At 47.4% G+C, this 26,968-nt stretch overlaps 1 protein-coding gene across 2 annotated transcripts in view; it reads left to right on the top strand.

Annotated features, from left to right (window-relative positions):
• Positions 1–26,968, top strand: part of nhej1 (nonhomologous end-joining factor 1) — a 395,026-nt gene that overhangs the window by 85,945 nt on the left and 282,113 nt on the right. For both annotated transcript variants that reach the window (XM_073046191.1, XM_073046192.1), the window contains exon 5: positions 18,303–18,361. In XM_073046191.1, coding sequence (XP_072902292.1) covers positions 18,303–18,361 — 59 coding nt within the window. The remainder of the gene's footprint in view (positions 1–18,302; positions 18,362–26,968) is intronic.

The following is a 26,968-nucleotide window of genomic DNA, read 5'->3' as shown; positions in this document are numbered from 1 at the left end:
TAACCATGCCCACAGCTCACTGACCCTAATCCTAACCATGCTCACAGCTCACTGACCCTAATCCTAACCATGCCCACAGCTCACTGACCCTAAACCTAACCATGCCCACAGCTCACTAACCCTAACCATGCTCACAGCTCACTAACCCTAATCCTAACCATGCCCACAGCTCACTAACCGTAATCCTAACCATGCCCACAGCTCACTAACCCTAATCCTAACCATGCCCACAGCTCACTGACCCTAATCCTAACCCTAACCCTAACCCTCATCCTAACCATGCCCACAGCTCACTGACCCTAATCCTAACCATGCCCACAGCTCACTGACCCTAATCCTAACCATGCCCACAGCTCAGTAACACTAATCCTAACCATGCCCACAGATCACTGACCCTAATCCTAACCATGCTCACAGCTCACTGACCGTAATCCTAACCATGCCCACAGCTCACTAACCGTAATCCTAACCATGCCCACAGCTCACTAACCTTAATCCTAACCATGCCCACAGCTCACTAACCGTAATCCTAACCATGCCCACAGCTCACTAACCCTAATCCTAACCATGCCCACAGCTCACTAACCGTAATCCTAACCATGCCCACAGCTCACTAACCCTAATCCTAACCATGCCCACAGCTCACTGACCCTAATCCTAACCATGCCCACAGCTCACTGACCCTAATCCTAACCATGCCCACAGCTCACTGACCCTAATCCTAAACATGCCCACAGCTCACTAACCCTAATCCTAACCATGCCCACAGCTCACTGACCCTAATCCTAACCATGCTCACAGCTCACTGACCCTAATCCTAACCATGCCCACAGCTCACTGACCCTAACCATGCCCACAGCTCACTAACCCTAACCCTAACCCACTAACCCTAACCATGCCCTCAGCTCACTGACCCTAATCCTAACCATGCCCACAGCTCACTGACCCTAACCATGCCCACAGCTCACTGACCCTAACCATGCCCACAGCTCACTAACCCTAACCCTAACCATGCCCACAGCTCACTAACCCTAATCATAACCATGCCCACAGCTCACTAACCCTAATCCTAACCATGCCCACAGCTCACTGACCCTAATCCTAACCATGCCCACAGCTCACTAACCCTAACCCTAACCATGCCCACAGCTCACTAATCCTAACCATGCCCACAGCCCACTGACCCTAATACTAACCATGCCCACAGCTCACTAACCCTAATCCTAACCATGCCCACAGCTCACTGACCCTAATCCTAACCATGCCCACAGCTCACTAACCCTATCCATGCTCACAGCTCACTGACCCTAATCCTAACCATGCCCACAGCTCACTGACCCTAATCCTAACCATGCCCACAGCTCACTGACCCTAATCCTAACCATGCCCACAGCTCACTAACCCTAATCCTAACCATGCCCACAGCTCACTGACCCTAATCCTAACCATGCCCACAGCTCACTGACCCTAATCCTAACCATGCCCACAGCTCAATGACCCTAATCCTAACCATGCCCACAGCTCACTGACCCTAATCCTAACCATGCCCACAGCTCACTGACCCTAACCCTGCCCACAGCTCACTAACCCTAACCCTAACCCTAACCATGCCCACATCTCTAATCCTAACCATGCCCACAGCTCACTGACCCTAATCCTAACCATGCCCACAGCTCACTAACCCTAACCCTAACCATGCCCACAGCTCACTGACCCTAATCCTAACCATGTCCACAGCTCACTGACGCTAATCCTAACCATGCCCACAGCTCAGTAACACTAATCCTAACCATGCCCACAGCTCACTGACCCTAATCCTAACCATGCCCACAGCTCAGTAACACTAATCCTAACCATTCCCACAGCTCACTAACACTAATCCCAACCATGCCCACAGCTCACTAACCCTAATCCTAATCATACCCAGAGCTCACTAACCCCAATCCTAACCATGCCCACAGCTCACTAACCCTAATCCTAACCATGCCCACAGCTCACTGACACTAGTCCTAACCATGCCCACAGCTCACTGACCCTAATCCTAACCATGCCCACAGCTCAGTAACACTAATCCTAACCATGCCCACAGCTCACTAACACTAATCCCAACCATGCCCACAGCAAACTAACCCTAATCCTAACCATGCCCACAGCTCAGTAACACTAATCCTAACCATGCCCACAGCTCACTAATCCTAATCCTAACCATGCCCACAGCTCACTAATCCTAACCATGCTCACAGCTCACTGACCCTAATCCTAACTATGCCCACAGCTCACTAACCCTAATCCTAACCATGCCCACAGCTCACTAACCCTAATCCTAACCATGCCCACAGCTCACTGACCCTAATCCTAACCATGCCCACAGCTCACTGACCCTAATCCTAACCATGCCCACAGCTCAGTAACACTAATCCTAACCATGCCCACAGCTCACTGACCCTAATCCTAACCATGCTCACAGCTCACTGACCGTAATCCTAACCATGCCCACAGCTCACTAACCGTAATCCTAACCATGCCCACAGCTCACTAACCCTAATCCTAACCATGCCCACAGCTCACTAACCGTAATCCTAACCATGCCCACAGCTCACTAACCCTAATCCTAACCATGCGCACAGCACACTAACCGTAATCCTAACCATGCCCACAGCTCACTAACCCTAATCCTAACCATGCCCACAGCTCACTAACCGTAATCCTAACCATGCCCACAGCTCACTAACCCTAATCCTAACCATGCCCACAGCTCACTGACCCTAATCCTAACCATGCCCACAGCTCACTGACCCTAATCCTAACCATGCCCACAGCTCACTGACCGTAATCCTAAACATGCCCACAGCTCACTAACCCTAATCCTAACCATGCCCACAGCTCACTGACCCTAATCCTAACCATGCTCACAGCTCACTGACCCTAATCCTAACCATGCCCATAGCTCACTGACCCTAACCATGCCCACAGCTCACTAACCCTAACCCTAACCCTAACCCACTAACCCTAACCCTAACCATGCCCTCAGCTCACTGACCCTAATCCTAACCATGCCCACAGCTCACTGACCCTAACCATGCCCACAGCTCACTAACCCTAACCCTAACCATGCCCACAGCTCACTGACCCTAACCATGCCCACAGCTCACTAACCCTAATCCTAACCATGCCCACAGCTCACTAACCCTAATCCTAACCATGCCCACAGCTCACTGACCCTAATCCTAACCATGCCCACAGCTCACTAACCCTAATCCTAACCATGCCCACAGTTCACTGACCCTAATCCTAACCATGCCCACAGCTCACTAACCCTAATCCTAACCATGCCCACAGCTCACTAACCCTAATCCTAACCATGCCCCCAGCTCACTGACCCTAATCCTAACCATGCCCACAGCTCACTGACCCTAATCCTAACCATGCCCACAGCTCACTGACCCTAATCCTAACCATGCCCACAGCTCACTAACCCTAACCCTAACCATGCCCACAGCTCACTAATCCTAACCATGCCCACAGCTCACTAATCCTAACCATGCCCACAGCTCACTGACCCTAATCCTAACCATGCCCACAGCTCACTAACCCTAATCCTAACCATGCCCACAGCTCACTGACCCTAATCCTAACCATGCCCACAGCTCACTAACCCTATCCATGCTCACAGCTCACTGACCCTAATCCTAACCATGCCCACAGCTCACTGACCCTAATCCTAACCATGCCCACAGCTCACTGACCCTAATCCTAACTATGCCCACAGCTCACTAACCCTAATCCTAACCATGCCCACAGCTCACTGACCCTAATCCTAACCATGCCCACAGCTCACTGACCCTAATCCTAACCATGCCCACAGCTCAATGACCCTAATCCTAACCATGCCCACAGCTCACTGACCCTAATCCTAACCATGCCCACAGCTCACTGACCCTAACCCTGCCCACAGCTCACTAACCCTAACCCTAACCCTAACCATGCCCACATCTCTAATCCTAACCATGCCCACAGCTCACTGACCCTAATCCTAACCATGCCCACAGCTCACTAACCCTAACCCTAACCATGCCCACAGCTCACTGACCCTAATCCTAACCATGTCCACAGCTCACTGACGCTAATCCTAACCATGCCCACAGCTCAGTAACACTAATCCTAACCATGCCCACAGCTCACTGACCCTAATCCTAACCATGCCCACAGCTCAGTAACACTAATCCTAACCATTCCCACAGCTCACTAACACTAATCCCAACCATGCCCACAGCTCACTAACCCTAATCCTAATCATACCCCGAGCTCACTAACCCTAATCCTAACCATGCCCACAGCTCACTAACCCTAATCCTAACCATGCCCACAGCTCACTGACACTAGTCCTAACCATGCCCACAGCTCACTGACCCTAATCCTAACCATGCCCACAGCTCAGTAACACTAATCCTAACCATGCCCACAGCTCACTAACACTAATCCCAACCATGCCCACAGCTCACTAACCCTAATCCTAACCATGCCCACAGCTCAGTAACACTAATCGTAACCATGCCCACAGCTCACTAATCCTAATCCTAACCATGCCCACAGCTCACTAATCCTAACCATGCTCACAGCTCACTGACCCTAATCCTAACTATGCCCACAGCTCACTAACCCTAATCCTAACCGTGCCCACAGCTCACTAACCCTAATCCTAACCATGCCCACAGCTCACTGACCCTAATCCTAACCATGCCCACAGCTCACTAACCCTAATCCTAACCATGCCCACAGCTCACTAACCCTAATCCTAACCATGCCCCCAGCTCACTGACCCTAATCCTAACCATGCCCACAGCTCACTGACCCTAATCCTAACCATGCCCACAGCTCACTGACCCTAATCCTAACCATGCCCACAGCTCACTGACCCTATTCCTAACCATGCCCACAGCTCAGTAACACTAATCCTAACCATGCCCACAGCTCACTGACCCTAATCCTAACCATGCTCACAGCTCACTGACCGTAATCCTAACCATGCCCACAGCTCACTAACCGTAATCCTAACCATGCCCACAGCTCACTAACCCTAATCCTAACCATGCCCACAGCTCACTAACCGTAATCCTAACCATGCCCACAGCTCACTAACCCTAATCCTAACCATGCCCACAGCACACTAACCGTAATCCTAACCATGCCCACAGCTCACTAACCCTAATCCTAACCATGCCCACAGCTCACTAACCGTAATCCTAACCATGCCCACAGCTCACTAACCCTAATCCTAACCTTGCCCACAGCTCACTGACCCTAATCCTAACCATGCCCACAGCTCACTGACCCTAATCCTAACCATGCCCACAGCTCACTGACCCTAATCCTAAACATGCCCACAGCTCACTAACCCTAATCCTAACCATGCCCACAGCTCACTGACCCTAATCCTAACCATGCTCACAGCTCACTGACCCTAATCCTAACCATGCCCACAGCTCACTGACCCTAACCATGCCCACAGCTCACTAACCCTAACCCTAACCCTAACCCACTAACCCTAATCCTAACCATGCCCACAGCTCACTGACCCTAACCATGCCCACAGCTCACTAACCCTAACCCTAACCCTAACCCACTAACCCTAACCCTAACCCTAATGCCCACAGCTCACTGACCCTATTCCTAACCATGCCCACAGCTCAGTAACACTAATCCTAACCATGCCCACAGCTCACTGACCCTAATCCTAACCATGCTCACAGCTCACTGACTGTAATCCTAACCATGCCCACAGCTCACTAACCGTAATCCTAACCATGCCCACAGCTCACTAACCCTAATCCTAACCATGCCCACAGCTCACTAACCGTAATCCTAACCATGCCCACAGCTCACTAACCCTAATCCTAACCATGCCCACAGCACACTAACCGTAATCCTAACCATGCCCACAGCTCACTAACCCTAATCCTAACCATGCCCACAGCTCACTAACCGTAATCCTAACCATGCCCACAGCTCACTAACCCTAATCCTAACCTTGCCCACAGCTCACTGACCCTAATCCTAACCATGCCCACAGCTCACTGACCCTAATCCTAACCATGCCCACAGCTCACTGACCCTAATCCTAAACATGCCCACAGCTCACTAACCCTAATCCTAACCATGCCCACAGCTCACTGACCCTAATCCTAACCATGCTCACAGCTCACTGACCCTAATCCTAACCATGCCCACAGCTCACTGACCCTAACCATGCCCACAGCTCACTAACCCTAACCCTAACCCTAACCCACTAACCCTAACCCTAACCATGCTCACAGCTCACTGACCCTAATCCTAACCATGCCCACAGCTCACTGACCCTAACCATGCCCACAGCTCACTAACCCTAACCCTAACCATGCCCACAGCTCACTGACCCTAACCATGCCCACAGCTCACTAACCCTAATCCTAACCATGCCCACAGCTCACTAACCCTAATCCTAACCATGCCCACAGCTCACTGACCCTAATCCTAACCATGCCCACAGCTCACTAACCCTAATCCTAACCATGCCCCCAGCTCACTGACCCTAATCCTAACCATGCCCACAGCTCACTGACCCTAATCCTAACCATGCCCACAGCTCACTGACCCTAATCCTAACCATGCCCACAGCACACTAACCCTAAACCTAACCATGCCCACAGCTCACTAATCCTAACCATGCCCACAGCTCACTAATCCTAACCATGCCCACAGCTCACTGACCCTAATCCCAACCATGCCCACAGCTCACTAACCCTAATCCTAACCATGCCCACAGCTCACTAACCCTAATCCTAACCATGCCCCCAGCTCACTGACCCTAATCCTAACCATGCCCACAGCTCACTGACCCTAATCCTAACCATGCCCACAGCTCACTGACCCTAATCCTAACCATGCCCACAGCACACTAACCCTAACGCTAACCATGCCCACAGCTCACTAATCCTAACCATGCCCACAGCTCACTAATCCTAACCATGCCCACAGCTCACTGACCCTAATCCTAACCATGCCCACAGCTCACTAACCCTAATCCTAACCATGCCCACAGCTCACTGACCCTAATCATAACCATGCCCACAGCTCACTAACCCTATCCATGCTCACAGCTCACTGACCCTAATCCTAACCATGCCCACAGCTCACTGACCCTAATCCTAACCATGCCCACAGCTCACTGACCCTAATCCTAACTATGCCCACAGCTCACTAACCCTAATCCTAACCATGCCCACAGCTCACTGACCCTAATCCTAACCATGCCCACAGCTCACTGACCCTAATCCTAACCATGCCCACAGCTCACTGACCCTAATCCTAACCATGCCCACAGCTCAATGACCCTAATCCTAACCATGCCCACAGCTCACTGACCCTAATCCTAACCATGCCCACAGCTCACTGACCCTAATCCTAACCATGCCCACAGCTCACTGACCCTAACCCTGCCCACAGCTCACTAACCCTAACCCTAACCATGCCCACAGCTCACTGACCCTAATCCTAACCATGTCCACAGCTCAATGACCCTAATCCTAACCATGCCCACAGCTCAGTAACACTAATCCTAACCATGCCCACAGCTCACTGACCCTAATCCTAACCATGCCCACAGCTCAGTAACACTAATCCTAACCATTCCCACAGCTCACTAACACTAATCCCAACCATGCCCACAGCTCACTAACCCTAATCCTAATCATACCCAGAGCTCACTAACCCTAATCCTAACCATGCCCACAGCTCACTAACCCTAATCCTAACCATGCCCACAGCTCACTGACACTAATCCTAACCATGCCCACAGCTCACTGAACCTAATCCTAACCATGCCCACAGCTCAGTAACACTAATCCTAACCATGCCCACAGCTCACTAACACTAATCCCAACCATGCCCACAGCTCACTAACCCTAATCCTAACCATGCCCACAGCTCAGTAACACTAATCCTAACCATGCCCACAGCTCACTAATCCTAATCCTAACCATGCCCACAGCTCACTAATCCTAACCATGCTCACAGCTCACTGACCCTAATCCTAACTATGCCCACAGCTCACTAACCCTAATCCTAACCATGCCCACAGCTCACTAATCCTAATCCTAACCATGCCCACAGCTCACTGACCCTAATCCTAACCATGCCCACAGCTCACTGACCCTAATCCTAACCATGCCCACAGCTCAGTAACACTAATCCTAACCATGCCCACAGCTCACTGACGCTAATCCTAACCATGCCCACAGCTCACTAGCCCTAATCCTAACCATGCCCACAGCTCACTAGCCCTAATCCTAACCATGCCCCCAGCTCACTAACCCTAATCCTAACCATGCCCACAGCTCACTAACACTAATCCCAACCATGCCCACAGCTCACTAACCCTAATCCTAACCATGCCCACAGCTCAGTAACACTAATCCTAACCATGCCCACAGCTCACTAACACTAATCTCAACCATGCCCACAGCTCACTAACCCTAATCCTAACCATGCCCACAGCTCACTAACCCTAATCCTAACCATGCCCACAGCTCAGTAACACTAATCCTAACCATGCCCACAGCTCTATAACCCTAATCCTAACCATGCCCACAGCTCACTAATCCTAACCATGCCCACAGCTCACTGACCCTAATCCTAACCATGCCCACAGCTCAGTAACCCTAATCATAACCATGCCCACAGCTCACTAATCCTAATCCTAACCATGCCCACAGCTCACTGAACCTAATCCTAACCATGTCCACAGCTCACTGACCCTAATCCTAACCATGCCCACAGCTCAGTAACACTAATCCTAACCATGCCCACAGCTCACTGACCCTAATCCTAACCATGCCCACAGCTCAGTAACACTAATCCTAACCATTCCCACAGCTCACTAACACTAATCCCAACCATGCCCACAGCTCAGTAACCCTAATCCTAATCATACCCAGAGCTCACTAACCCTAATCCTAACAATGCCTACAGCTCACTAACCCTAATCCTAACCATGCCCACAGCTCACTGACACTAATCCTAACCATGCCCACAGCTCACTAACCCTAATCCTAACCATGCCCACAGCTCAGTAACACTAATCCTAACCATGCCCACAGCTCACTAACACTAATCCCAACCATGCCCACAGCTCACTAACCCTAATCCTAACCATGCCCCAGCTCACTAACACTAATCCTAACCATGCCCACAGCTCACTAATCCTAATCCTAACCATGCCCACAGCTCACTAATCCTAACCATGCTCACAGCTCACTGACCCTAATCCTAACTATGCCCACAGCTCACTAACCCTAATCCTAACCATGCCCACAGCTCACTAACCCTAATCCTAACCATGCCCACAGCTCACTAATCCTAACCATGCCCACAGCTCACTGACCCTAATTCTAACCATGCCCACAGCTCAGTAACCCTAATCATAACCATGCCCACAGCTCACTAACCCTAATCCTAACCATGCCCACAGCTCACTGAACCTAATCCTAACCATGTCCACAGCTCACTGACCCTAATCCTAACCATGCCCACAGCTCAGTAACACTAATCCTAACCATGCCCACAGCTCACTGACCCTAATCCTAACCATGCCCACAGCTCAGTAGCACTAATCCTAACCATTCCCACAGCTCACTAACACTAATCCCAACCATGCCCACAGCTCACTAAGCCTAATCCTAATCATACCCAGAGCTCACTAACCCTAATCCTAACCATGCCCACAGCTCACTGACACTAATCCTAACCATGCTCACAGCTCACTAACCCTAATCCTAACCATGCCCACAGCTCAGTAACACTAATCCTAACCATGCCCCAGCTCACTGACACTAATCCTAACCATGCCCACAGCTCACTAACCCTAATCCTAACCATGCCCACAGCTCAGTAACACTAATCCTAACCATGCCCACAGCTCACTGACCCTAATCCTAACCATGCCCACAGCTCAGTAACACTAATCCTAACCATTCCCACAGCTCACTAACACTAATCCCAACCATGCCCACAGCTCACTAACCCTAATCCTAATCATACCCAGAGCTCACTAACCCTAATTCTAACCATGCCTACAGCTCACTAACCCTAATCCTAACCATGCCCACAGCTCACTGACACTAATCCTAACCATGCCCACAGCTCACTAACCCTAATCCTAACCATGCCCACAGCTCAGTAACACTAATCCTAACCATGCCCACAGCTCACTGACACTAATCCTAACCATGCCCACAGCTCACTAACCCTAATCCTAACCATGCCCACAGCTCAGTAACACTAATCCTAACCATGCCCACAGCTCACTGACCCTAATCCTAACCATGCCCACAGCTCAGTAACACTAATCCTAACCATTCCCACAGCTCACTAACACTAATCCCAACCATGCCCACAGCTCACTAACCCTAATCCTAATCATACCCAGAGCTCACTAACCCTAATCCTAACCATGCCTACAGCTCACTAACCCTAATCCTAACCATGCCCACAGCTCACTGACACTAATCCTAACCATGCCCACAGCTCACTAACCCTAATCCTAACCATGCCCACAGCTCACTAACCCTAATCCTAACCATGCCCCAGCTCACTAACACTAATCCTAACCATGCCCACAGCTCACTAATCCTAATCCTAACCATGCCCACAGCTCACTAATCCTAACCATGCTCACAGCTCACTGACCCTAATCCTAACTATGCCCACAGCTCACTAACCCTAATCCTAACCATGCCCACAGCTCACTAATCCTAATCCTAACCATGCCCACAGCTCACTGACCCTAATCCTAACCATGCCCACAGCTCACTGACCCTAATCCTAACCATGCCCACAGCTCAGTAACACAAATCCTAACCATGCCCACAGCTCACTGACCCTAATCCTAACCATGCCCACAGCTCACTAACCCTAATCCTAACCATGCCCACAGCTCACTAACCCTAATCCTAACCATGCCCCCAGCTCACTAACCCTAATCCTAACCATGCCCACAGCTCACTAACACTAATCCCAACCATGCCCACAGCTCACTTAACCTAATCCTAACCATGCCCACAGCTCAGTAACACTAATCCTAACCATGCCCACAGCTCACTAACACTAATCCCAACCATGCCCACAGCTCACTAACCCTAATCCTAACCATGCCCACAGCTCAATAACCCTAATCCTTACCATGCCCACAGCTCAGTAACACTAATCCTAACCATGCCCACAGCTCTATAACCCTAATCCTAACCATGCCCACAGCTCACTAATCCTAACCATGCCCACAGCTCACTGACCCTAATCCTAACCATGCCCACAGCTCAGTAACCCTAATCCTAACCATGCGCACAGCTCACTAATCCTAATCCTAACCATGCCCACAGCTCACTGACCCTAATCCTAACCATGCCCACAGCTCACTGACCCTAATCCTAACCATGCCCACAGCTCACTAATCCTAATCCTAACCATGCCCACTGCTCACTAATCCTAACCATGCTCACAGCTCACTGACCCTAATCCTAACCATGCTCACAGCTCACTGACCCTAATCCTAACCATGCCCACAGCTCACTGACCCTAATCCTAACCATGCCCACAGCTCAGTAACACTAATCCTAACCATGCCCACAGCTCACTGACACTAATCCTAACCATGCCCACAGCTCACTAATCCTAATCCTAACCATGCCCACAGCTCACTGACCCTAATCCTAACCATGCCCACAGCTCACTGACCCTAATCCGAACCATGCCCACAGCTCAGTAACACTAATCCTAACCATGCCCACAGCTCACTGACACTAATCCTAACCATGCCCACAGCTCACTAACCCTAATCCTAACCATGCCCACAGCTCACTAACCCTAATCCTAACCATGCCCCCAGCTCACTAACCCTAATCCTAACCATGCCCACAGCTCAGTAACACTAATCCTAACCATGCCCACAGCTCACTAACACTAATCCCAACCATGCCCACAGCTCACTAACCCTAATCCTAACCATGCCCACAGCTCAGTAACACTAATCCTAACCATGCCCACAGCTCACTAACACTAATCCCAACCATGCCCACAGCTCACTAACCCTAATCCTAACCATGCCCACAGCTCACTAACCCTAATCCTAACCATGCCCACAGCTCAGTAACACTAATCCTAACCATGCCCACAGCTCTATAACCCTAATCCTAACCATGCCCACAGCTCACTAATCCTAACCATGCCCACAGCTCACTGACCCTAATCCTAACTATGCCCACAGCTCACTAACCCTAATCCTAACCATGCCCACAGCTCACTGACCCTAATCCTAACCATGCCCACAGCTCACTGACCCTAATCCTAACCATGCCCACAGCTCACTGACCCTAATCCTAACCATGCCCACAGCTCAATGACCCTAATCCTAACCATGCCCACAGCTCACTGACCCTAATCCTAACCATGCCCACAGCTTACTGACCCTAATCCTAACCATGCCCACAGCTCACTGACCCTAACCCTGCCCACAGCTCACTAACCCTAACCCTAACCATGCCCACAGCTCACTGACCCTAATCCTAACCATGTCCACAGCTCACTGACCCTAATCCTAACCATGCCCACAGCTCAGTAACACTAATCCTAACCATGCCCACAGCTCACTGACCCTAATCCTAACCATGCCCACAGCTCAATAACACTAATCCTAACCATTCCCACAGCTCACTAACACTAATCCCAACCATGCCCACAGCTCACTAACCCTAATCCTAATCATACCCAGAGCTCACTAACCCTAATCCTAACCATGCCCACAGCTCACTAACCCTAATCCTAACCATGCCCACAGCTCACTGACACTAATCCTAACCATGCCCACAGCTCACTGACCCTAATCCTAACCATGCCCACAGCTCAGTAACACTAATCCTAACCATGCCCACAGCTCACTAACACTAATCCCAACCATGCCCACAGCTCACTAACCCTAATCCTAACCATGCCCACAGCTCAGTAACACTAATCCTAACCATGCCCACAGCTCACTAATCCTAATCCTAACCATGCCCACAGCTCACTAATCCTAACCATGCTCACAGCTCACTGACCCTAATCCTAACTATGCCCACAGCTCACTAACCCTAATCCTAACCATGCCCACAGCTCACTAATCCTAATCGTAACCATGCCCACAGCTCACTGACCCTAATCCTAACCATGCCCACAGCTCACTGACCCTAATCCTAACCATGCCCACAGCTCAGTAACACTAATCCTAACCATGCCCACAGCTCACTGACCCTAATCCTAACCATGCCCACAGCTCACTAACCCTAATCCTAACCATGCCCACAGCTCACTAACCCTAATCCTAACCATGCCCCCAGCTCACTAACCCTAATCCTAAACATGCCCACAGCTCACTAACACTAATCCCAACCATGCCCACAGCTCACTAACCCTAATCGTAACCATGCCCACAGCTCAGTAACACTAATCCTAACCATGCCCACAGCTCACTAACACTAATCCCAACCATGCCCACAGCTCACTAACCCTAATCCTAACCATGCCCACAGCTCACTAACCCTAATCCTAACCATGCCCACAGCTCAGTAACACTAATCCTAACCATGCCCACAGCTCTATAACCCTAATCCTAACCATGCGCACAGCTCACTAATCCTAACCATGCCCACAGCTCACTGACCCTAATCCTAACCATGCCCACAGCTCAGTAACCCTAATCATAACCATGCCCACAGCTCACTAATCCTAATCCTAACCATGCCCACAGCTCACTGAACCTAATCCTAACCATGTCCACAGCTCACTGACCCTAATCCTAACCATGCCCACAGCTCAGTAACACTAATCCTAACCATGCCCACAGCTCACTGACCCTAATCCTAACCATGCCCACAGCTCAGTAACACTAATCCTAACCATTCCCACAGCTCACTAACACTAATCCCAACCATGCCCACAGCTCACTAACCCTAATCCTAATCATACCCAGAGCTCACTAACCCTAATCCTAACCATGCCTACAGCTCACTAACCCTAATCCTAACCATGCACACAGCTCACTGACACTAATCCTAACCATGCCCACAGCTCACTAACCCTAATCCTAACCATGCCCACAGCTCAGTAACACTAATCCTAACCATGCCCACAGCTCACTAACACTAATCCCAACCATGCCCACAGCTCACTAACCCTAATCCTAACCATGCCCCAGCTCACTAACACTAATCCTAACCATGCCCACAGCTCACTAATCCTAATCCTAACCATGCCCACAGCTCACTAATCCTAACCATGCTCACAGCTCACTGACCCTAATCCTAACTATGCCCACAGCTCACTAACCCTAATCCTAACCATGCCCACAGCTCACTAATCCTAATCCTAACCATGCCCACAGCTCACTGACCCTAATCCTAACCATGCCCACAGCTCACTGACCCTAATCCTAACCATGCCCACAGCTCAGTAACACTAATCCTAACCATGCCCACAGCTCACTGACCCTAATCCTAACCATGCCCACAGCTCACTAACCCTAATCCTAACCATGCCCACAGCTCACTAACCCTAATCCTAACCATGCCCCCAGCTCACTAACCCTAATCCTAACCATGCCCACAGCTCACTAACACTAATCCCAACCATGCCCACAGCTCACTTACCCTAATCCTAACCATGCCCACAGCTCAGTAACACTAATCCTAACCATGCCCACAGCTCACTAACACTAATCCCAACCATGCCCACAGCTCACTAACCCTAATCCTAACCATGCCCACAGCTCACTAACCCTAATCCTTACCATGCCCACAGCTCAGTAACACTAATCCTAACCATGCCCACAGCTCTATAACCCTAATCCTAACCATGCCCACAGCTCACTAATCCTAACCATGCCCACAGCTCACTGACCCTAATCCTAACCATGCCCACAGCTCAGTAACCCTAATCCTAACCATGCCCACAGCTCACTAATCCTAATCCTAACCATGCCCACAGCTCACTGACCCTAATCCTAACCATGCCCACAGCTCACTGACCCTAATCCTAACCATGCCCACAGCTCACTAATCCTAATCCTAACCATGCCCACTGCTCACTAATCCTAACCATGCTCACAGCTCACTGACCCTAATCCTAACTATGCCCACAGCTCACTAACCCTAATCCTAACCATGCCCACAGCTCACTAACCCTGACCCTAACCATGCCCACAGCTCACTAATCCTAACCATGCCCACAGCTCACTGACCCTAATCCTAACCATGCCCACAGCTCACTGACCCTAATCCTAACCATGCCCACAGCTCAGTAACACTAATCCTAACCATGCCCACAGCTCACTGACACTAATCCTAACCATGCCCACAGCTCACTAATCCTAATCCTAACCATGCCCACAGCTCACTGACCCTTATCCTAACCATGCCCACAGCTCACTGACCCTAATCCGAACCATGCCCACAGCTCAGTAACACTAATCCTAACCATGCCCACAGCTCACTGACACTAATCCTAACCATGCCCACAGCTCACTAACCCTAATCCTAACCATGCCCACAGCTCACTAACCCTAATCCTAACCATGCCCCCAGCTCACTAACCCTAATCCTAACCATGCCCACAGCTCAGTAACACTAATCCTAACCATGCCCACAGCTCACTAACACTAATCCCAACCATGCCCACAGCTCACAAACCCTAATCCTAACCATGCCCACAGCTCAGTAACACTAATCCTAACCATGCCCACAGCTCACTAACACTAATCCCAACCATGCCCACAGCTCACTAACCCTAATCGTAACCATGCCCACAGCTCAGTAACACTAATCCTAATCATGCCCACAGCTCTATAACCCTAATCCTAACCATGCCCACAGCTCACTAATCCTAACCATGCCCACAGCTCACTGACCCTAATCCTAACCATGCCCACAGCTCAGTAACCCTAATCCTAACCATGCCCACAGCTCACTAATCCTAATCCTAACCATGCCCACAGCTCACTGACCCTAATCCTAACCATGCCCACAGCTCACTGACCCTAATCCTAACCATGCCCACAGCTCACTGACCCTAATCCTAACCATGCCCACAGCTCACTAATCCTAATCCTAACCATGCCCACAGCTCACTGACCCTAATCCTAACCATGCCCACAGCTCACTGACCCTAATCCTAACCATGCCCACAGCTCACTAACCCTAATCCTAACCATGCCTACAGCTCACTAACCCTAATCCTAACCATGCCCAGAGCTCACTGACCCTAATCCTAACCATGCCCACAGCTCACTGACCCTAATCCTAACCATGCCCACAGCTCACTGACCCTAATCCTAACCATGCCCACAGCTCACTAACCCTAATCCTAACCATGCCTACAGCTCACTAATCCTAATCCTAACCATGCCCACAGCTCACTGACCCTAATCCTAACCATGCCCACAGCTCACTAATCCTAACACTAGCCATATACGTCCTTGGAATGTATTGGGGAACTGCAGCTCGCAGAGGAAACCCATGCCTTCGCAGCAAGAACGTACAGAGTCCTTACAGACAGTGACGGGAATTGTCCCTCAATCACTGTGTTACATTTAGCGCTACACTACCATGCCATCCTGAGAGGAGGTAATGGTGACGTGAGGAGAATACAATGGGATTAGTGAAAGACTGGTGTAAATGATGTTTAAGATCAGGGTGAACTAGGTGGGTAAAGATCCTGTTTCAAAGGTGTGTTATTTTTGACTCTAATATTGCTTCAAGAGGACTTTTTTCCACTCAATTCTTTTGGACTTTGAATTACCATTGGCTCAGAATGAGGAGCACTGCCCACTGACCACAGCTGGCTTTATCCTCATATGGACTGAGGTGTGATTGGGCTGAGATGGTCTTATATCCTGCCAACATTTCAGGCCCATGTTGGTTTGATGGATAAACACTTGGTGGACTTACTAGGAAGAACTGGTTTGGTTGGAGTTGAGGCTTATTTAATGCTTGGGTTTACCAACACAGCACACCAATGAGTTCCTGCTTATTCATCCAGAAAGACTAACTTACAATGTAGATGACACAAAGGTTGATCATGTTGTGGATGGCACAGAGCAGGGGTTCCAATTGCCATGAACCAATACAATTAAGCAAGTGGTCTGTGGACCCCAAGTTGGGAATCCCTGGTGTAGAGTTGTCATAGGTTACAATGTCACATTGACAAGATGCAGAGCTGGGCTGAGAAGTGGCAGATGGAGTTCAATCTGGAGAAGTGTGAAGTGATTCACATTGGAAGGTCAGCATAGTAGAGGTATAGAGAGATCTTGGGTCCATCCACACTCATAGATCCCTCAAAGTTGTCATGCAAGTTGATAGGGTGATTAGGAAGGTGTTTGATTTATTGGCATGTTCATAGGTGTAATAGATAACGAGTTCAAGAGCAATGAGGTAATATTGCAGTTCTATAAATCTCTGGTTAGACTCCACCTGCAGAATTGTGTTCAGTTCTGGTCCCCTCATTATGAATAAATTCCAGAAGCTTTAAAGATGGTGCAGAGGAGGTTTACTAGGATGCTGTCTGGACTAGAGTGCATGGAGGTATATTGGATGAGACAGAGCTAGAGTGGAGGAGGATGAGAGGTCAATTTATAGAGCTGGAATAAATGATAAGAAGCATTGACATAGTTGACAGCCAGCAAATTTTTCCCAGGGCTGAAATAGCTAATATGAGAGGGCATAATTTTAAGGTGATTGGAGGAAAGTATAGAATGAGGTACATTTTTTGCACAAAGACGGTGGGTGCATCAAATGCGCTAGTAGAGGTTGTGGTGGAGGCAGATACATTAGGGACTTTTAAGAGGCTCTAGATGAAGGAAAAATTGATGGGTATGTGGGAGAGAAGGGTTAGATTGATATTAGAGTAAGTTTAAAGGTAGGCACAATATCGTGGGCCAAAGGGCGTGTACTGTGCTGTAATGTTCTATGTTCTAATGTTAATGAGAATGTGGTGGTGAAAACCCATGATGTGGGCTTTCGTGGGGAGTTGACAGGGATTGTTCACCATCCAAAGCAGTATCTGTACACTTGGCCAAACAGGGTAAGCATCCCGCAGTAAGCTCATTGTCACCTGGTTGTCCTATACCCAGAATCTGTAATATATATAGTATTTCTGTTCTCCCATTATTCCTAGAATAAAATTGAAACAGCTGTGTGTTTTTCAATGGATGATATTTCATCATATTTTTTGCCTTGTGTTCCTAGATCGCTTGTCAACGGATATTTTCAATGCAGAAGAGTTTAAGGAAAGGTTTCTCACAGAGGTAAGAATGATTGGATTGGCTTGTGGAAGGGGGTTGGCAAGCAGGACTTGTGATTATTTTGGGCAAGTCCACAGGGGCTTCCTGAGGCGTTGGAGGCACATTTTATCCCTTGTTTGCTTCACCTTCCGATGAGAGTATCAGTGACTAAATGTGGATAACAGTGCAAGAATTTTGTTGGAATAGAGATTTGGCAGAGCTGTTTTATGGGCTCAGGCACTTGAAACTCTGGCATCTTGGCTAAGCACAAATTTCACTAAATTAACCTGCAGTATATTTGTGATGGATTCTAAAACTGTTTCAAAGCTTTGGTGAATGAAGTAGAATTTTACAGTGGATCTTTCAACTCAGTAAGATTACAGTGATGTTCTCTTCTTACACAAACATTCTTTTACCCTTTTTTCTCACCAACAGCATAATCTGTTTTTTCTCCTGTTTCCCTTGGCTGCATCTGTTTTGTTCCCCCCAGCCCCCTCTATGGTAGAGAAATTTGCATTCTATTCTCACTCTCTACTCACTGTCTGTGTGGATATAGCTATGTGGTGAGCTAAACATCTTCTCAAAAATCGCCCAATGTGGAAGCTTTCTTTCAGGGTTTTTAATAGGACTTCTTTTAATTTGTAAAACAAAAACTTGAGGGTCACCAATATTGCTGTTTCAAGGTAAATAAAGAGTGGATGGAGATGTATATGCTATAAGTCAGAATAATGATTACCGTGCAGGAAGTGCTATCAAAACAGTTTGTGTACAGGAAGTGATGTATGTACAAAATGAACTGCGCCTCTAGAGGCCAGAACATACTCCCTGGGTAAAGCAATGGCTCTTGAATTCCTTACTGGATCTGTTAGGAACTGTCTTCGATTTATAGCTCTGTTGGATCCTGATGCTTCTGCGATCCCAAAGTCAAGAATGAGGCATAAAGCTTGTTGCTTACAATCAATTTATTAAGTGTTACAAGAGCAAAGAAAGAGAGGAAGAAGAAGCATTGTGAGAGACAAAGAAAAGAGAAATCTAAAAGTAGTGTGGTCTTCTCCTACAGAACCACTAGTAGCAGTACTTCCATCGATAGCAATTAACCAATAGGATAGCCAGATCCAAGTAATATGACACCGCCACTGAAACCAGGAAGTTTTCAGAAAAGTACAGAGGCAACCGTAACCACTGGAAAACTTAACTCAACATGTATATGGGTAATTATATAACAGTACAAACACATTTAACTGCAAGAAAAATAACAATTCTACACCCAATCCAACAGCTGGTAGTTTTAACTATCCTCCAAGTAGAAATGGCATTTCCCTATCCATCTTGCCATTTCATAAATTGAAAGCCCTCTATTAGATCAGCTCTCTTTTCTAGAGGAAACATCTTGTGGAGACTCACCAGAGAAACGTTCGTTCTGTGTGTTGGCATCATATTCGTGATTCCTGCATGCTCTTCCTCTCTTATTTCTGTGTTTCTTACTTGGAGACCAAAGTTGTGGGCTATTAAGTGTGGTCTAACCATGACTACTTATATGCTTAGAGTTTTCTCTGTTCTTAAAGTCATTTCCCATTTGAAGAAACATTTCATGGTCTCCTTACGGATTGTTGCAACTTTATGAACCCCTGTCCCTCTCCCGTTTGGTATATTACAGCGTGGCCTTTCCCGGCTCTGTCAAGAAACACACTAGTTTGCACAACTTAAGCTGCAGTATTTCTCAGAAGGAAAGCGACTGGCCTGTGGACTTCACTCGCACGCACAACCACAGACCAGGAGAGGAGTCTCCTTCTTTTGCTGTGCCATGTGTCTGTTGTGTCAGGTGGTAACTACAGAGATGTCTGTGGAGGTGAAGCCTTGCTGAACTGAATTAAGTATGTGGGGCAAACACGAGGAAATCTGCAGATGCTGGAAATTCAAACAACACACACAAAATGCTGGTGGAACGCAGCAGACCAGGCTGCATCTATAGGGAGAAGTGCTGTCCACGTTTCAGGCCGAGTTCCTTCGTCAGTCCCTGCATCGGGTCTCAACAATATATAAAAGGCCTCACCGGGAGCACCGGATGCAGTATACCACACCAGCCGACTCACAGGTGAAGTGTCGCCTCACCTGGAAGGACTGTCTGGGGCCCTGAATGGTGGTGAGGGAGGAAGTGTAAGGGCAGGTGTAGCACTTGTTCCGCTTACAAGGATAAGTGCCAGGAGGAAGATCAGTGGGAAGGGATGGGGGGGAACGAGTGGACAAGGGAGTCGTGTAGGGAGCGATCCCTGCGGAAAGCAGAAAGAGTGAGGGAGGGAAAGATGTGCTTGGTAGTAGGATCCCATTGGAGGTGGCAGAAGTTACAGAGAATTATACGTTGGACCTGGAGGCTGGTGGGGTGGTAGGTGAGGACAAGGGGAACCCTATCCCGAGTGGGGTGGCGGGCGGATGGGGTGAGGGCAGATGTGCGGGAAATGGGAGAGATGCGTTTGAGAGCAGAGTTGATGGTGGAAGAAGGGAAGCCCCTTTGTTTAAAAAAGGAAGACATCTCCTTCGTCCTGGAATGAAAAGCCTCACCCTGAGAGCAGATGCGGCGGAGACGGAGGGATTGTGAGAAGGGGATATCATTTTTGCAAGAGACAGGGTGGGAAGAGGAATAGTTCAGGTAGCTGTGAGAGTCTATAGGCTTATAGTAGATATCAGTAGATAGGCTGTCTCCAGAGATGGAGACAGAAAGATCACGAAAGAGGAGGGAGGTGTCGGAAATGGACCAGGTAAATTTGAGGGCAGGGTGAAAGTTGGAGGCAAAGTTAAAGAAGTCAACGAGCTCAGCATGCATGCAGGGGGCAGCGCCAATGCAGTCGTCGATGTAGTGAAGGAAAAGAGGGGGACAGATACCCGTATAGACTTGGAACATGGACTGTTCCACAAAGCCAACAAAAAGGCAGGCATAACTGGGACCCATGCGGGTGCCCATGGCTACACCTTTGGTTTGGATGAAGTGGAAGGAGCCAAAGGAGAAATTATTGAGAGTAAGGACTAATTCCGTTAGATGGAGGAGAGTGGTGGTAGAGGGGAATTGGTTAGGTCTGGAATCCAAAAAGAAGCGGAAAGCTTTGAGACCTTCCTGGTGGGGGATGGAGGTATATAGGGACTGGACGTCCATGGTGAAAATAAGGCAGTGGGGGCCAGGGAACTTAAAATCATTGAAAAAATTCAAAGTGTGAGAAGTGTCACAAACATAGGTGGGAAAGGATTGAACAAGGGGGGAGTATATGGGGTTTTTCTGGGGTTCTCTGTTACATGGCAGATTGTGAAGATAGTTTAAAGCCATTTCCAGTACATGAGTGTAAAGGAGAACAAAATAATTGTTACTCCAAATCTGATCTACCTAAAAAAAACAATAAGATAAAGAATACAATAATTAAAAAAACACAATAAATATATATAGAAGATAGCTTATGTACATATACTGATTGTGAAGTATGTGCGTAAAGTGGTGCTACGCACAGGAGTTTCTATACATAAGGTGACGGGGAGGAAATGAAAAAGTACTGGTAATGGGGTGTGTGGAGGGGTGGGTTAGTGGGTGGAGGTGTTGATTAGCTGACCTGCTACTGTTTTTGAGTCTGGTGGTCCCGGTGTGGATGTTACATAGCCTTCTCTCAGGTGGGAGTGGGACAAACAGTCCATGAGCAGGGTGGACACCATGATACAGTTTGATTACCGGTACCTTAGTACCTTTTCTGACCTACTTACTGTATGCTTTATTCTGTGGAATTGTTTATAGAAATTCTTAAAATTATGAAAGACGTATATAAGGTGGATGGTAACAGTCTTTTCCCCAGAGTCGGAGAGACCGTAATCAGGAGGCACGGACTTAGAATGAGAGGCTAAAGTTTTTTCACACAGAGGGTGGTGAGGATTTGGAATGAGCTGCAAGAGAAAGTGGTTGAGGCAGATACCATAGCATCATGTAAGAAGTATTTGGATAGTGGGTGGGCATGTGGGCTAAGCATAGAAAATTGGAACTGTGGTCGGCATGGACTGGGGGGGCTGAAGGGCCTGTATTGGTGCTGTGCTGCACTATGACTCTATCACACTCCACTAATAATTCAAACTCTCACAGAGCAACAGTTTGATATAGAACAAGGCACCCTCTACACTCCCCATCAAACCTTCCCACAGCAAGTACAGCATGTATCAGATATGGAGAAAACCTGCCTCTACACTGTTCCATCACGTACTCTGTCAGTGTAGGGACAATATGGGTCATCAGGATAGTTTAGCTGTTAAGGTGACAACTTAGGGTGTTCCTGAATTCAGAGTTCAATTCCAGCACCCTCTATAAGGAGTTGGTACATTCTTCCCATGAATGCGTGGGTTTCCTTCCTGTGCTCTGGTTTCTTCCCACAGTCCATAGACATACCAGTTAGTAGGTTAATCGGTCATTGTGAATGGTCCTATGATTCCTTTGAGACCCACGGGTCGACCATGGATGTAGTGTCCCAGCTGTCTGCATGACACGTAAGCTAGTATGCAAGTCAGGGCAGTACGTAATGGAGAGAAAACTGTTGCCTATGTAGCAGCCCTCCCCTCTCCACGTAGCTAATTAATCCAAAGGAATGGCAGAGACCAATACAATTTGGCATCATCAGCATTGTAGCATTGCCTGTCAGCATTGAACTCAACGTAGGACTGCCTTAGGGACTCCAGGTAAGGAGTTTTCCTTGGAGCTTACTCCCGAAGCCTTAGCCATGAATGGGTACAGTGGAAGTTTGAGATCAGACTTTTTCTTCATCTAGATGAGCTGCTAAACACTGCTAATGAGCCCTATCTGCCTGAAGTGACTGGTTTTAAGGCTCAAGTAATCAGTCTTTGCCCCTTCTCCTGTCAGTAGAAATAGTTCTGTCAGGCTTAGTAGCTAAGCCACATGTGAAGGCCAAGAGCTGGACTTGGTTGTCAGAGGCTATTTGAGGTACACACCATTGGGAGCATTTAATAGTAGTGTGAGCTTATCTCCACTTCCACCCTTTGTTATAACATCAGTCTTCATGAAGCATCTTTGCTCAAAGTGTCAACTGTTTATTATGGACCCTCTCCACCCTTGATCCCCTAATGAGGACTGGCTTATGGACTTCTGGCTTCTTCTTCCTGATTTTGGTTTTGTTGATGTTCAGTGAGAGGTTGTTGAGGCATCACTCAGCCAGGCTTTCAGTCTCCCTGTGGATAGGCTATGTTGGCTCTAGAATAGAACCATAGAACATTACAGCACAGAAACAGGCCTTTTGGCCCTTCTTGTCTGTGCCAAACCTTCTTTCTGCCTAGTCCCACTGACCTACACCTGGCACATATCCCTCCATATATCTCTCATCCATGTACCTGTCCAAGTTTTTTTTAGATGTTAAAAGTGAGCCCGCATTTACCACTTCATCTGGCAGCTCATTCCACACTCCCACCACTCTCTGTGTGAAGAAGCCCCCCCTAATGTTCCCTTTTAACTTTTCACCTTTCACCCTTAACCCATATCCTCTGGTTTTTTTTCTCCCCTAGCCTCAGTGGAAAAAGCCTGCTTGCATTCACTCTATCTATACCCATCATAATTTTATATACCTCTATCAAATCTCCCCTCATTCTCCTACGCTCCAAGGAATAAAGTCCTAACCTATTCAACCTTTCTCTGTAACTCAGTTTCTCAAGTCCCGGCAACATCCTTGTAAACCTTCTCTGCACTCTTTCAACCTTATTAATATCCTTCCTGTAATTCGGTGACCAAAACTGTACGCAATACTCCAAATTCGGCCTCACCAGTTGACATTTGCGGCTGCCCCCAGCATATCCTTAGATTGGGTTGGTTGTTGATGCATTTCACTGTTTCAACGTACACATGATAAGTGAATCTGAGTCAGATAATGATAGCAACGTGCAAGAAGCATTGTGAGTGGCACATAAACAGACAGAGAATAGAGGGATATGTAGTCAGATGGAATTAGTTTGTCTAGCATTGTGTTTGGCACAGATATGGTGAGCTCAAGAGCCTATTCCTTTGCTCTACTGTTGTACATACTAAATAGTGCAGTTGGAATTCTTGAAATGGGTAATTAATTAAAATAGAGAACTACATTGGAACAGAGAAAAGGAATAATTTTGGTAGGAGCTTAAGAACACCTAGAAGCACTCTGCTGCCAATGGACTGATTTTGAAGAGCAATCGTTAATGTTGTTATACAAGTGCAGCTGGCAGTTTTGCCCAGAAAGCCCCTGCAACTAACTGTAGATGTGATTAAAGTCTTAGAGATGGAAAAACAAGAATCTGTAGCAACACACAAAATGTTGGAGGAAATCAGCAAATCAGGTAACATCTGTGGAGGGAAGTGGGCAGTTGACTTTTGAGTTCAAGGACCTTCTCTGTTCTCATTCTTTCAGCGGACCAGATTAGAAATGTTGAATATCAGAGGACATGTGGTAAGGAAGGTGAAAGAAGAAGAAGATTGGAAAAGGGAGATTAAATAATGAAATGCCATTGACCAGAAATATTAACTGTTTCTTTCTGCATAGACAGTTTTCAACATGGATTTATCTTGCAGATTTTGTTTTCATTAGAACAATTCTTGTTGTCTTTCTTTCTGCTGGAGTTGGAGGACTGTCTGTGTATGTGTGTGTGCATGGGTGGGAGGGAGGAAGGGGGTTTGTTTCTTTGCTTTTGTTGTTATATTTGCTGGTGTTCTGTGTTGTTCTGCTGAGCAGTTTGAGCATGCTAAGCTGTCGCCAGAATATGTGGCGATGCTTGCGGGCTGTCCTCAGCACATCTTTAGGTGTGTTGGTTGTTAATGCAAATGACACATTTCACTGATGTACATGTGATAAATCTGAATCTGGATCTGAAAACAAGCCGGTTAATGTCTCAACTGAAAATGTCCAAAAGAAAGCCTCCTTTAGCTAGAATTTTCCACATATTTTAGTAAATTCCTCATTTTCTTTACAGTTTATTTTTGCTTAAACTGCACAGGGAAGTTTATTTACAAATTATAAAGTTATGCATTTTTTGTTGCACTGTCTAACTCTTGTCACCTGAGGGCACCAATGGCTTTAATTTAAGTAATTCACTTGCATACTCTAGTGGTAACGATTGACTGTACATTTTATCCATCTCAGTTAACACCATCAAGGTTCCACACTGTGCACCTACGTAATGTGTTGTAAAGTGATACAAAGTGCAAATACTGGCTTTTCTGTGAAGTTACTGAGAATAGCTATGCAGTTATTTTTTTGGGATGTTTTAATTTCCATAGACCTTTTTTTAAAAAAAAATGTAAATCAATATTGCTGTTTGTTCAGTGATAGCTGATGAAGTCATCATGGAAACTGGGAGGAGGGAGTGTGTGTGAGATAACTCTGCAAGTTCCTCTTTCCCTCATGGATATTGCTGAAGACTCTGGATAAAAAAACAGTCCACTGCACAGCACTGAATTATTGCAAACTCTGTTGATTCAGGCTTTATGAATGTAGTCATATGGGATACTGCAAAACAGATTGGTAAATTACTCCATTTTTGTCAAATGTTGCGAGGTACGGTGATACAGACTATTCACACAGACTGTTTCGTTACAACAACACACCGAGCTTGTGCAAAGAAATCAAATAGAGAGTGCAGCAGGAAGTGTTACAGAGAAAGGGCAAGGCAGATAGACAATAAAGGGAAAGGTCATAACGAGCAGCACAAACAAGGTCTTGGAGAAGCTTGGCAGGTCAGGCAGCATCTTTGGATGGGAATAAACAGTCAACACTTTGGGCCGAGTCACTTTGAGGTAGACTGTGAGGTCAAGAGTTCAACCTATAAGACTGTAAGTGTATGAGCAGGAAATCTGGTCTATCAAGTCTACTCCACCATACCCTACTAATCAGGAACCTGTCAACCTCTGCTTTAAATGTACACAATGTCTTGGCCTCTGCAGCCATCTCTGGCAATTAATTTTACAGATTCACCATCCTCCATGAAGTCATTTCTGCTTCATTTCTATTTTAAAGGGACATCCTTGTATTCTGTGGCTTGGTCTTCTGATTCTAGACTCCCCCATTATCTAAAGCATGCTGTCCATGTCCCTTCTATCTGGGCCTTTCAATATTTGGTAGTTTTCAATGAGATCTTCCCATATTGTTCAAAACTCCTGTGAGTACAGGCACAGAGCCATTAAACACTCCTCATAGATTAACCCTTTCATTTCTAGGATCATCTCATAAAGCTCCTCTGGACCCTCTTGATTACCAGCAAATATGTTTAATTTTCATATTTATACATTACCTTTACAGGTTTATTTTGAATGTAGCAAAAGAGTGAGGTAGTGTTCAAGTGAGGCTCGACATTCAGAAATCTGGTGGCTGAGGGGAAGAGCAACACACACAAAATGCTGAAGGAACTCAGCAGACCAGGCAGCATCTATGGAGAAAAGCACGGTCAACGTTTCGGGTGGAAACCCAGAGGGGAAGAAGCTGTTCCTAAAACATTGCATATGTGTCTTCATGAGAAGGTAGCATGCTTCGAATGGCGAGGGAACTTAATAATATATGGTTGAAATCACAATAAACTTGATTTTGAACATGGCTCACTCTAACCCTCTGTCTGAGGCATTGACAATGCCCAAAGTAAATA

The sequence above is a fragment of the Hemitrygon akajei genome, chromosome 5 (assembly GCF_048418815.1).
Source record: "Hemitrygon akajei chromosome 5, sHemAka1.3, whole genome shotgun sequence".
NCBI classification, from domain to species: domain Eukaryota; kingdom Metazoa; phylum Chordata; class Chondrichthyes; order Myliobatiformes; family Dasyatidae; genus Hemitrygon; species Hemitrygon akajei.
Note: the sequence above shows the minus strand (reverse complement) of the source record. Positions and strands in the feature narration are given on the sequence as shown.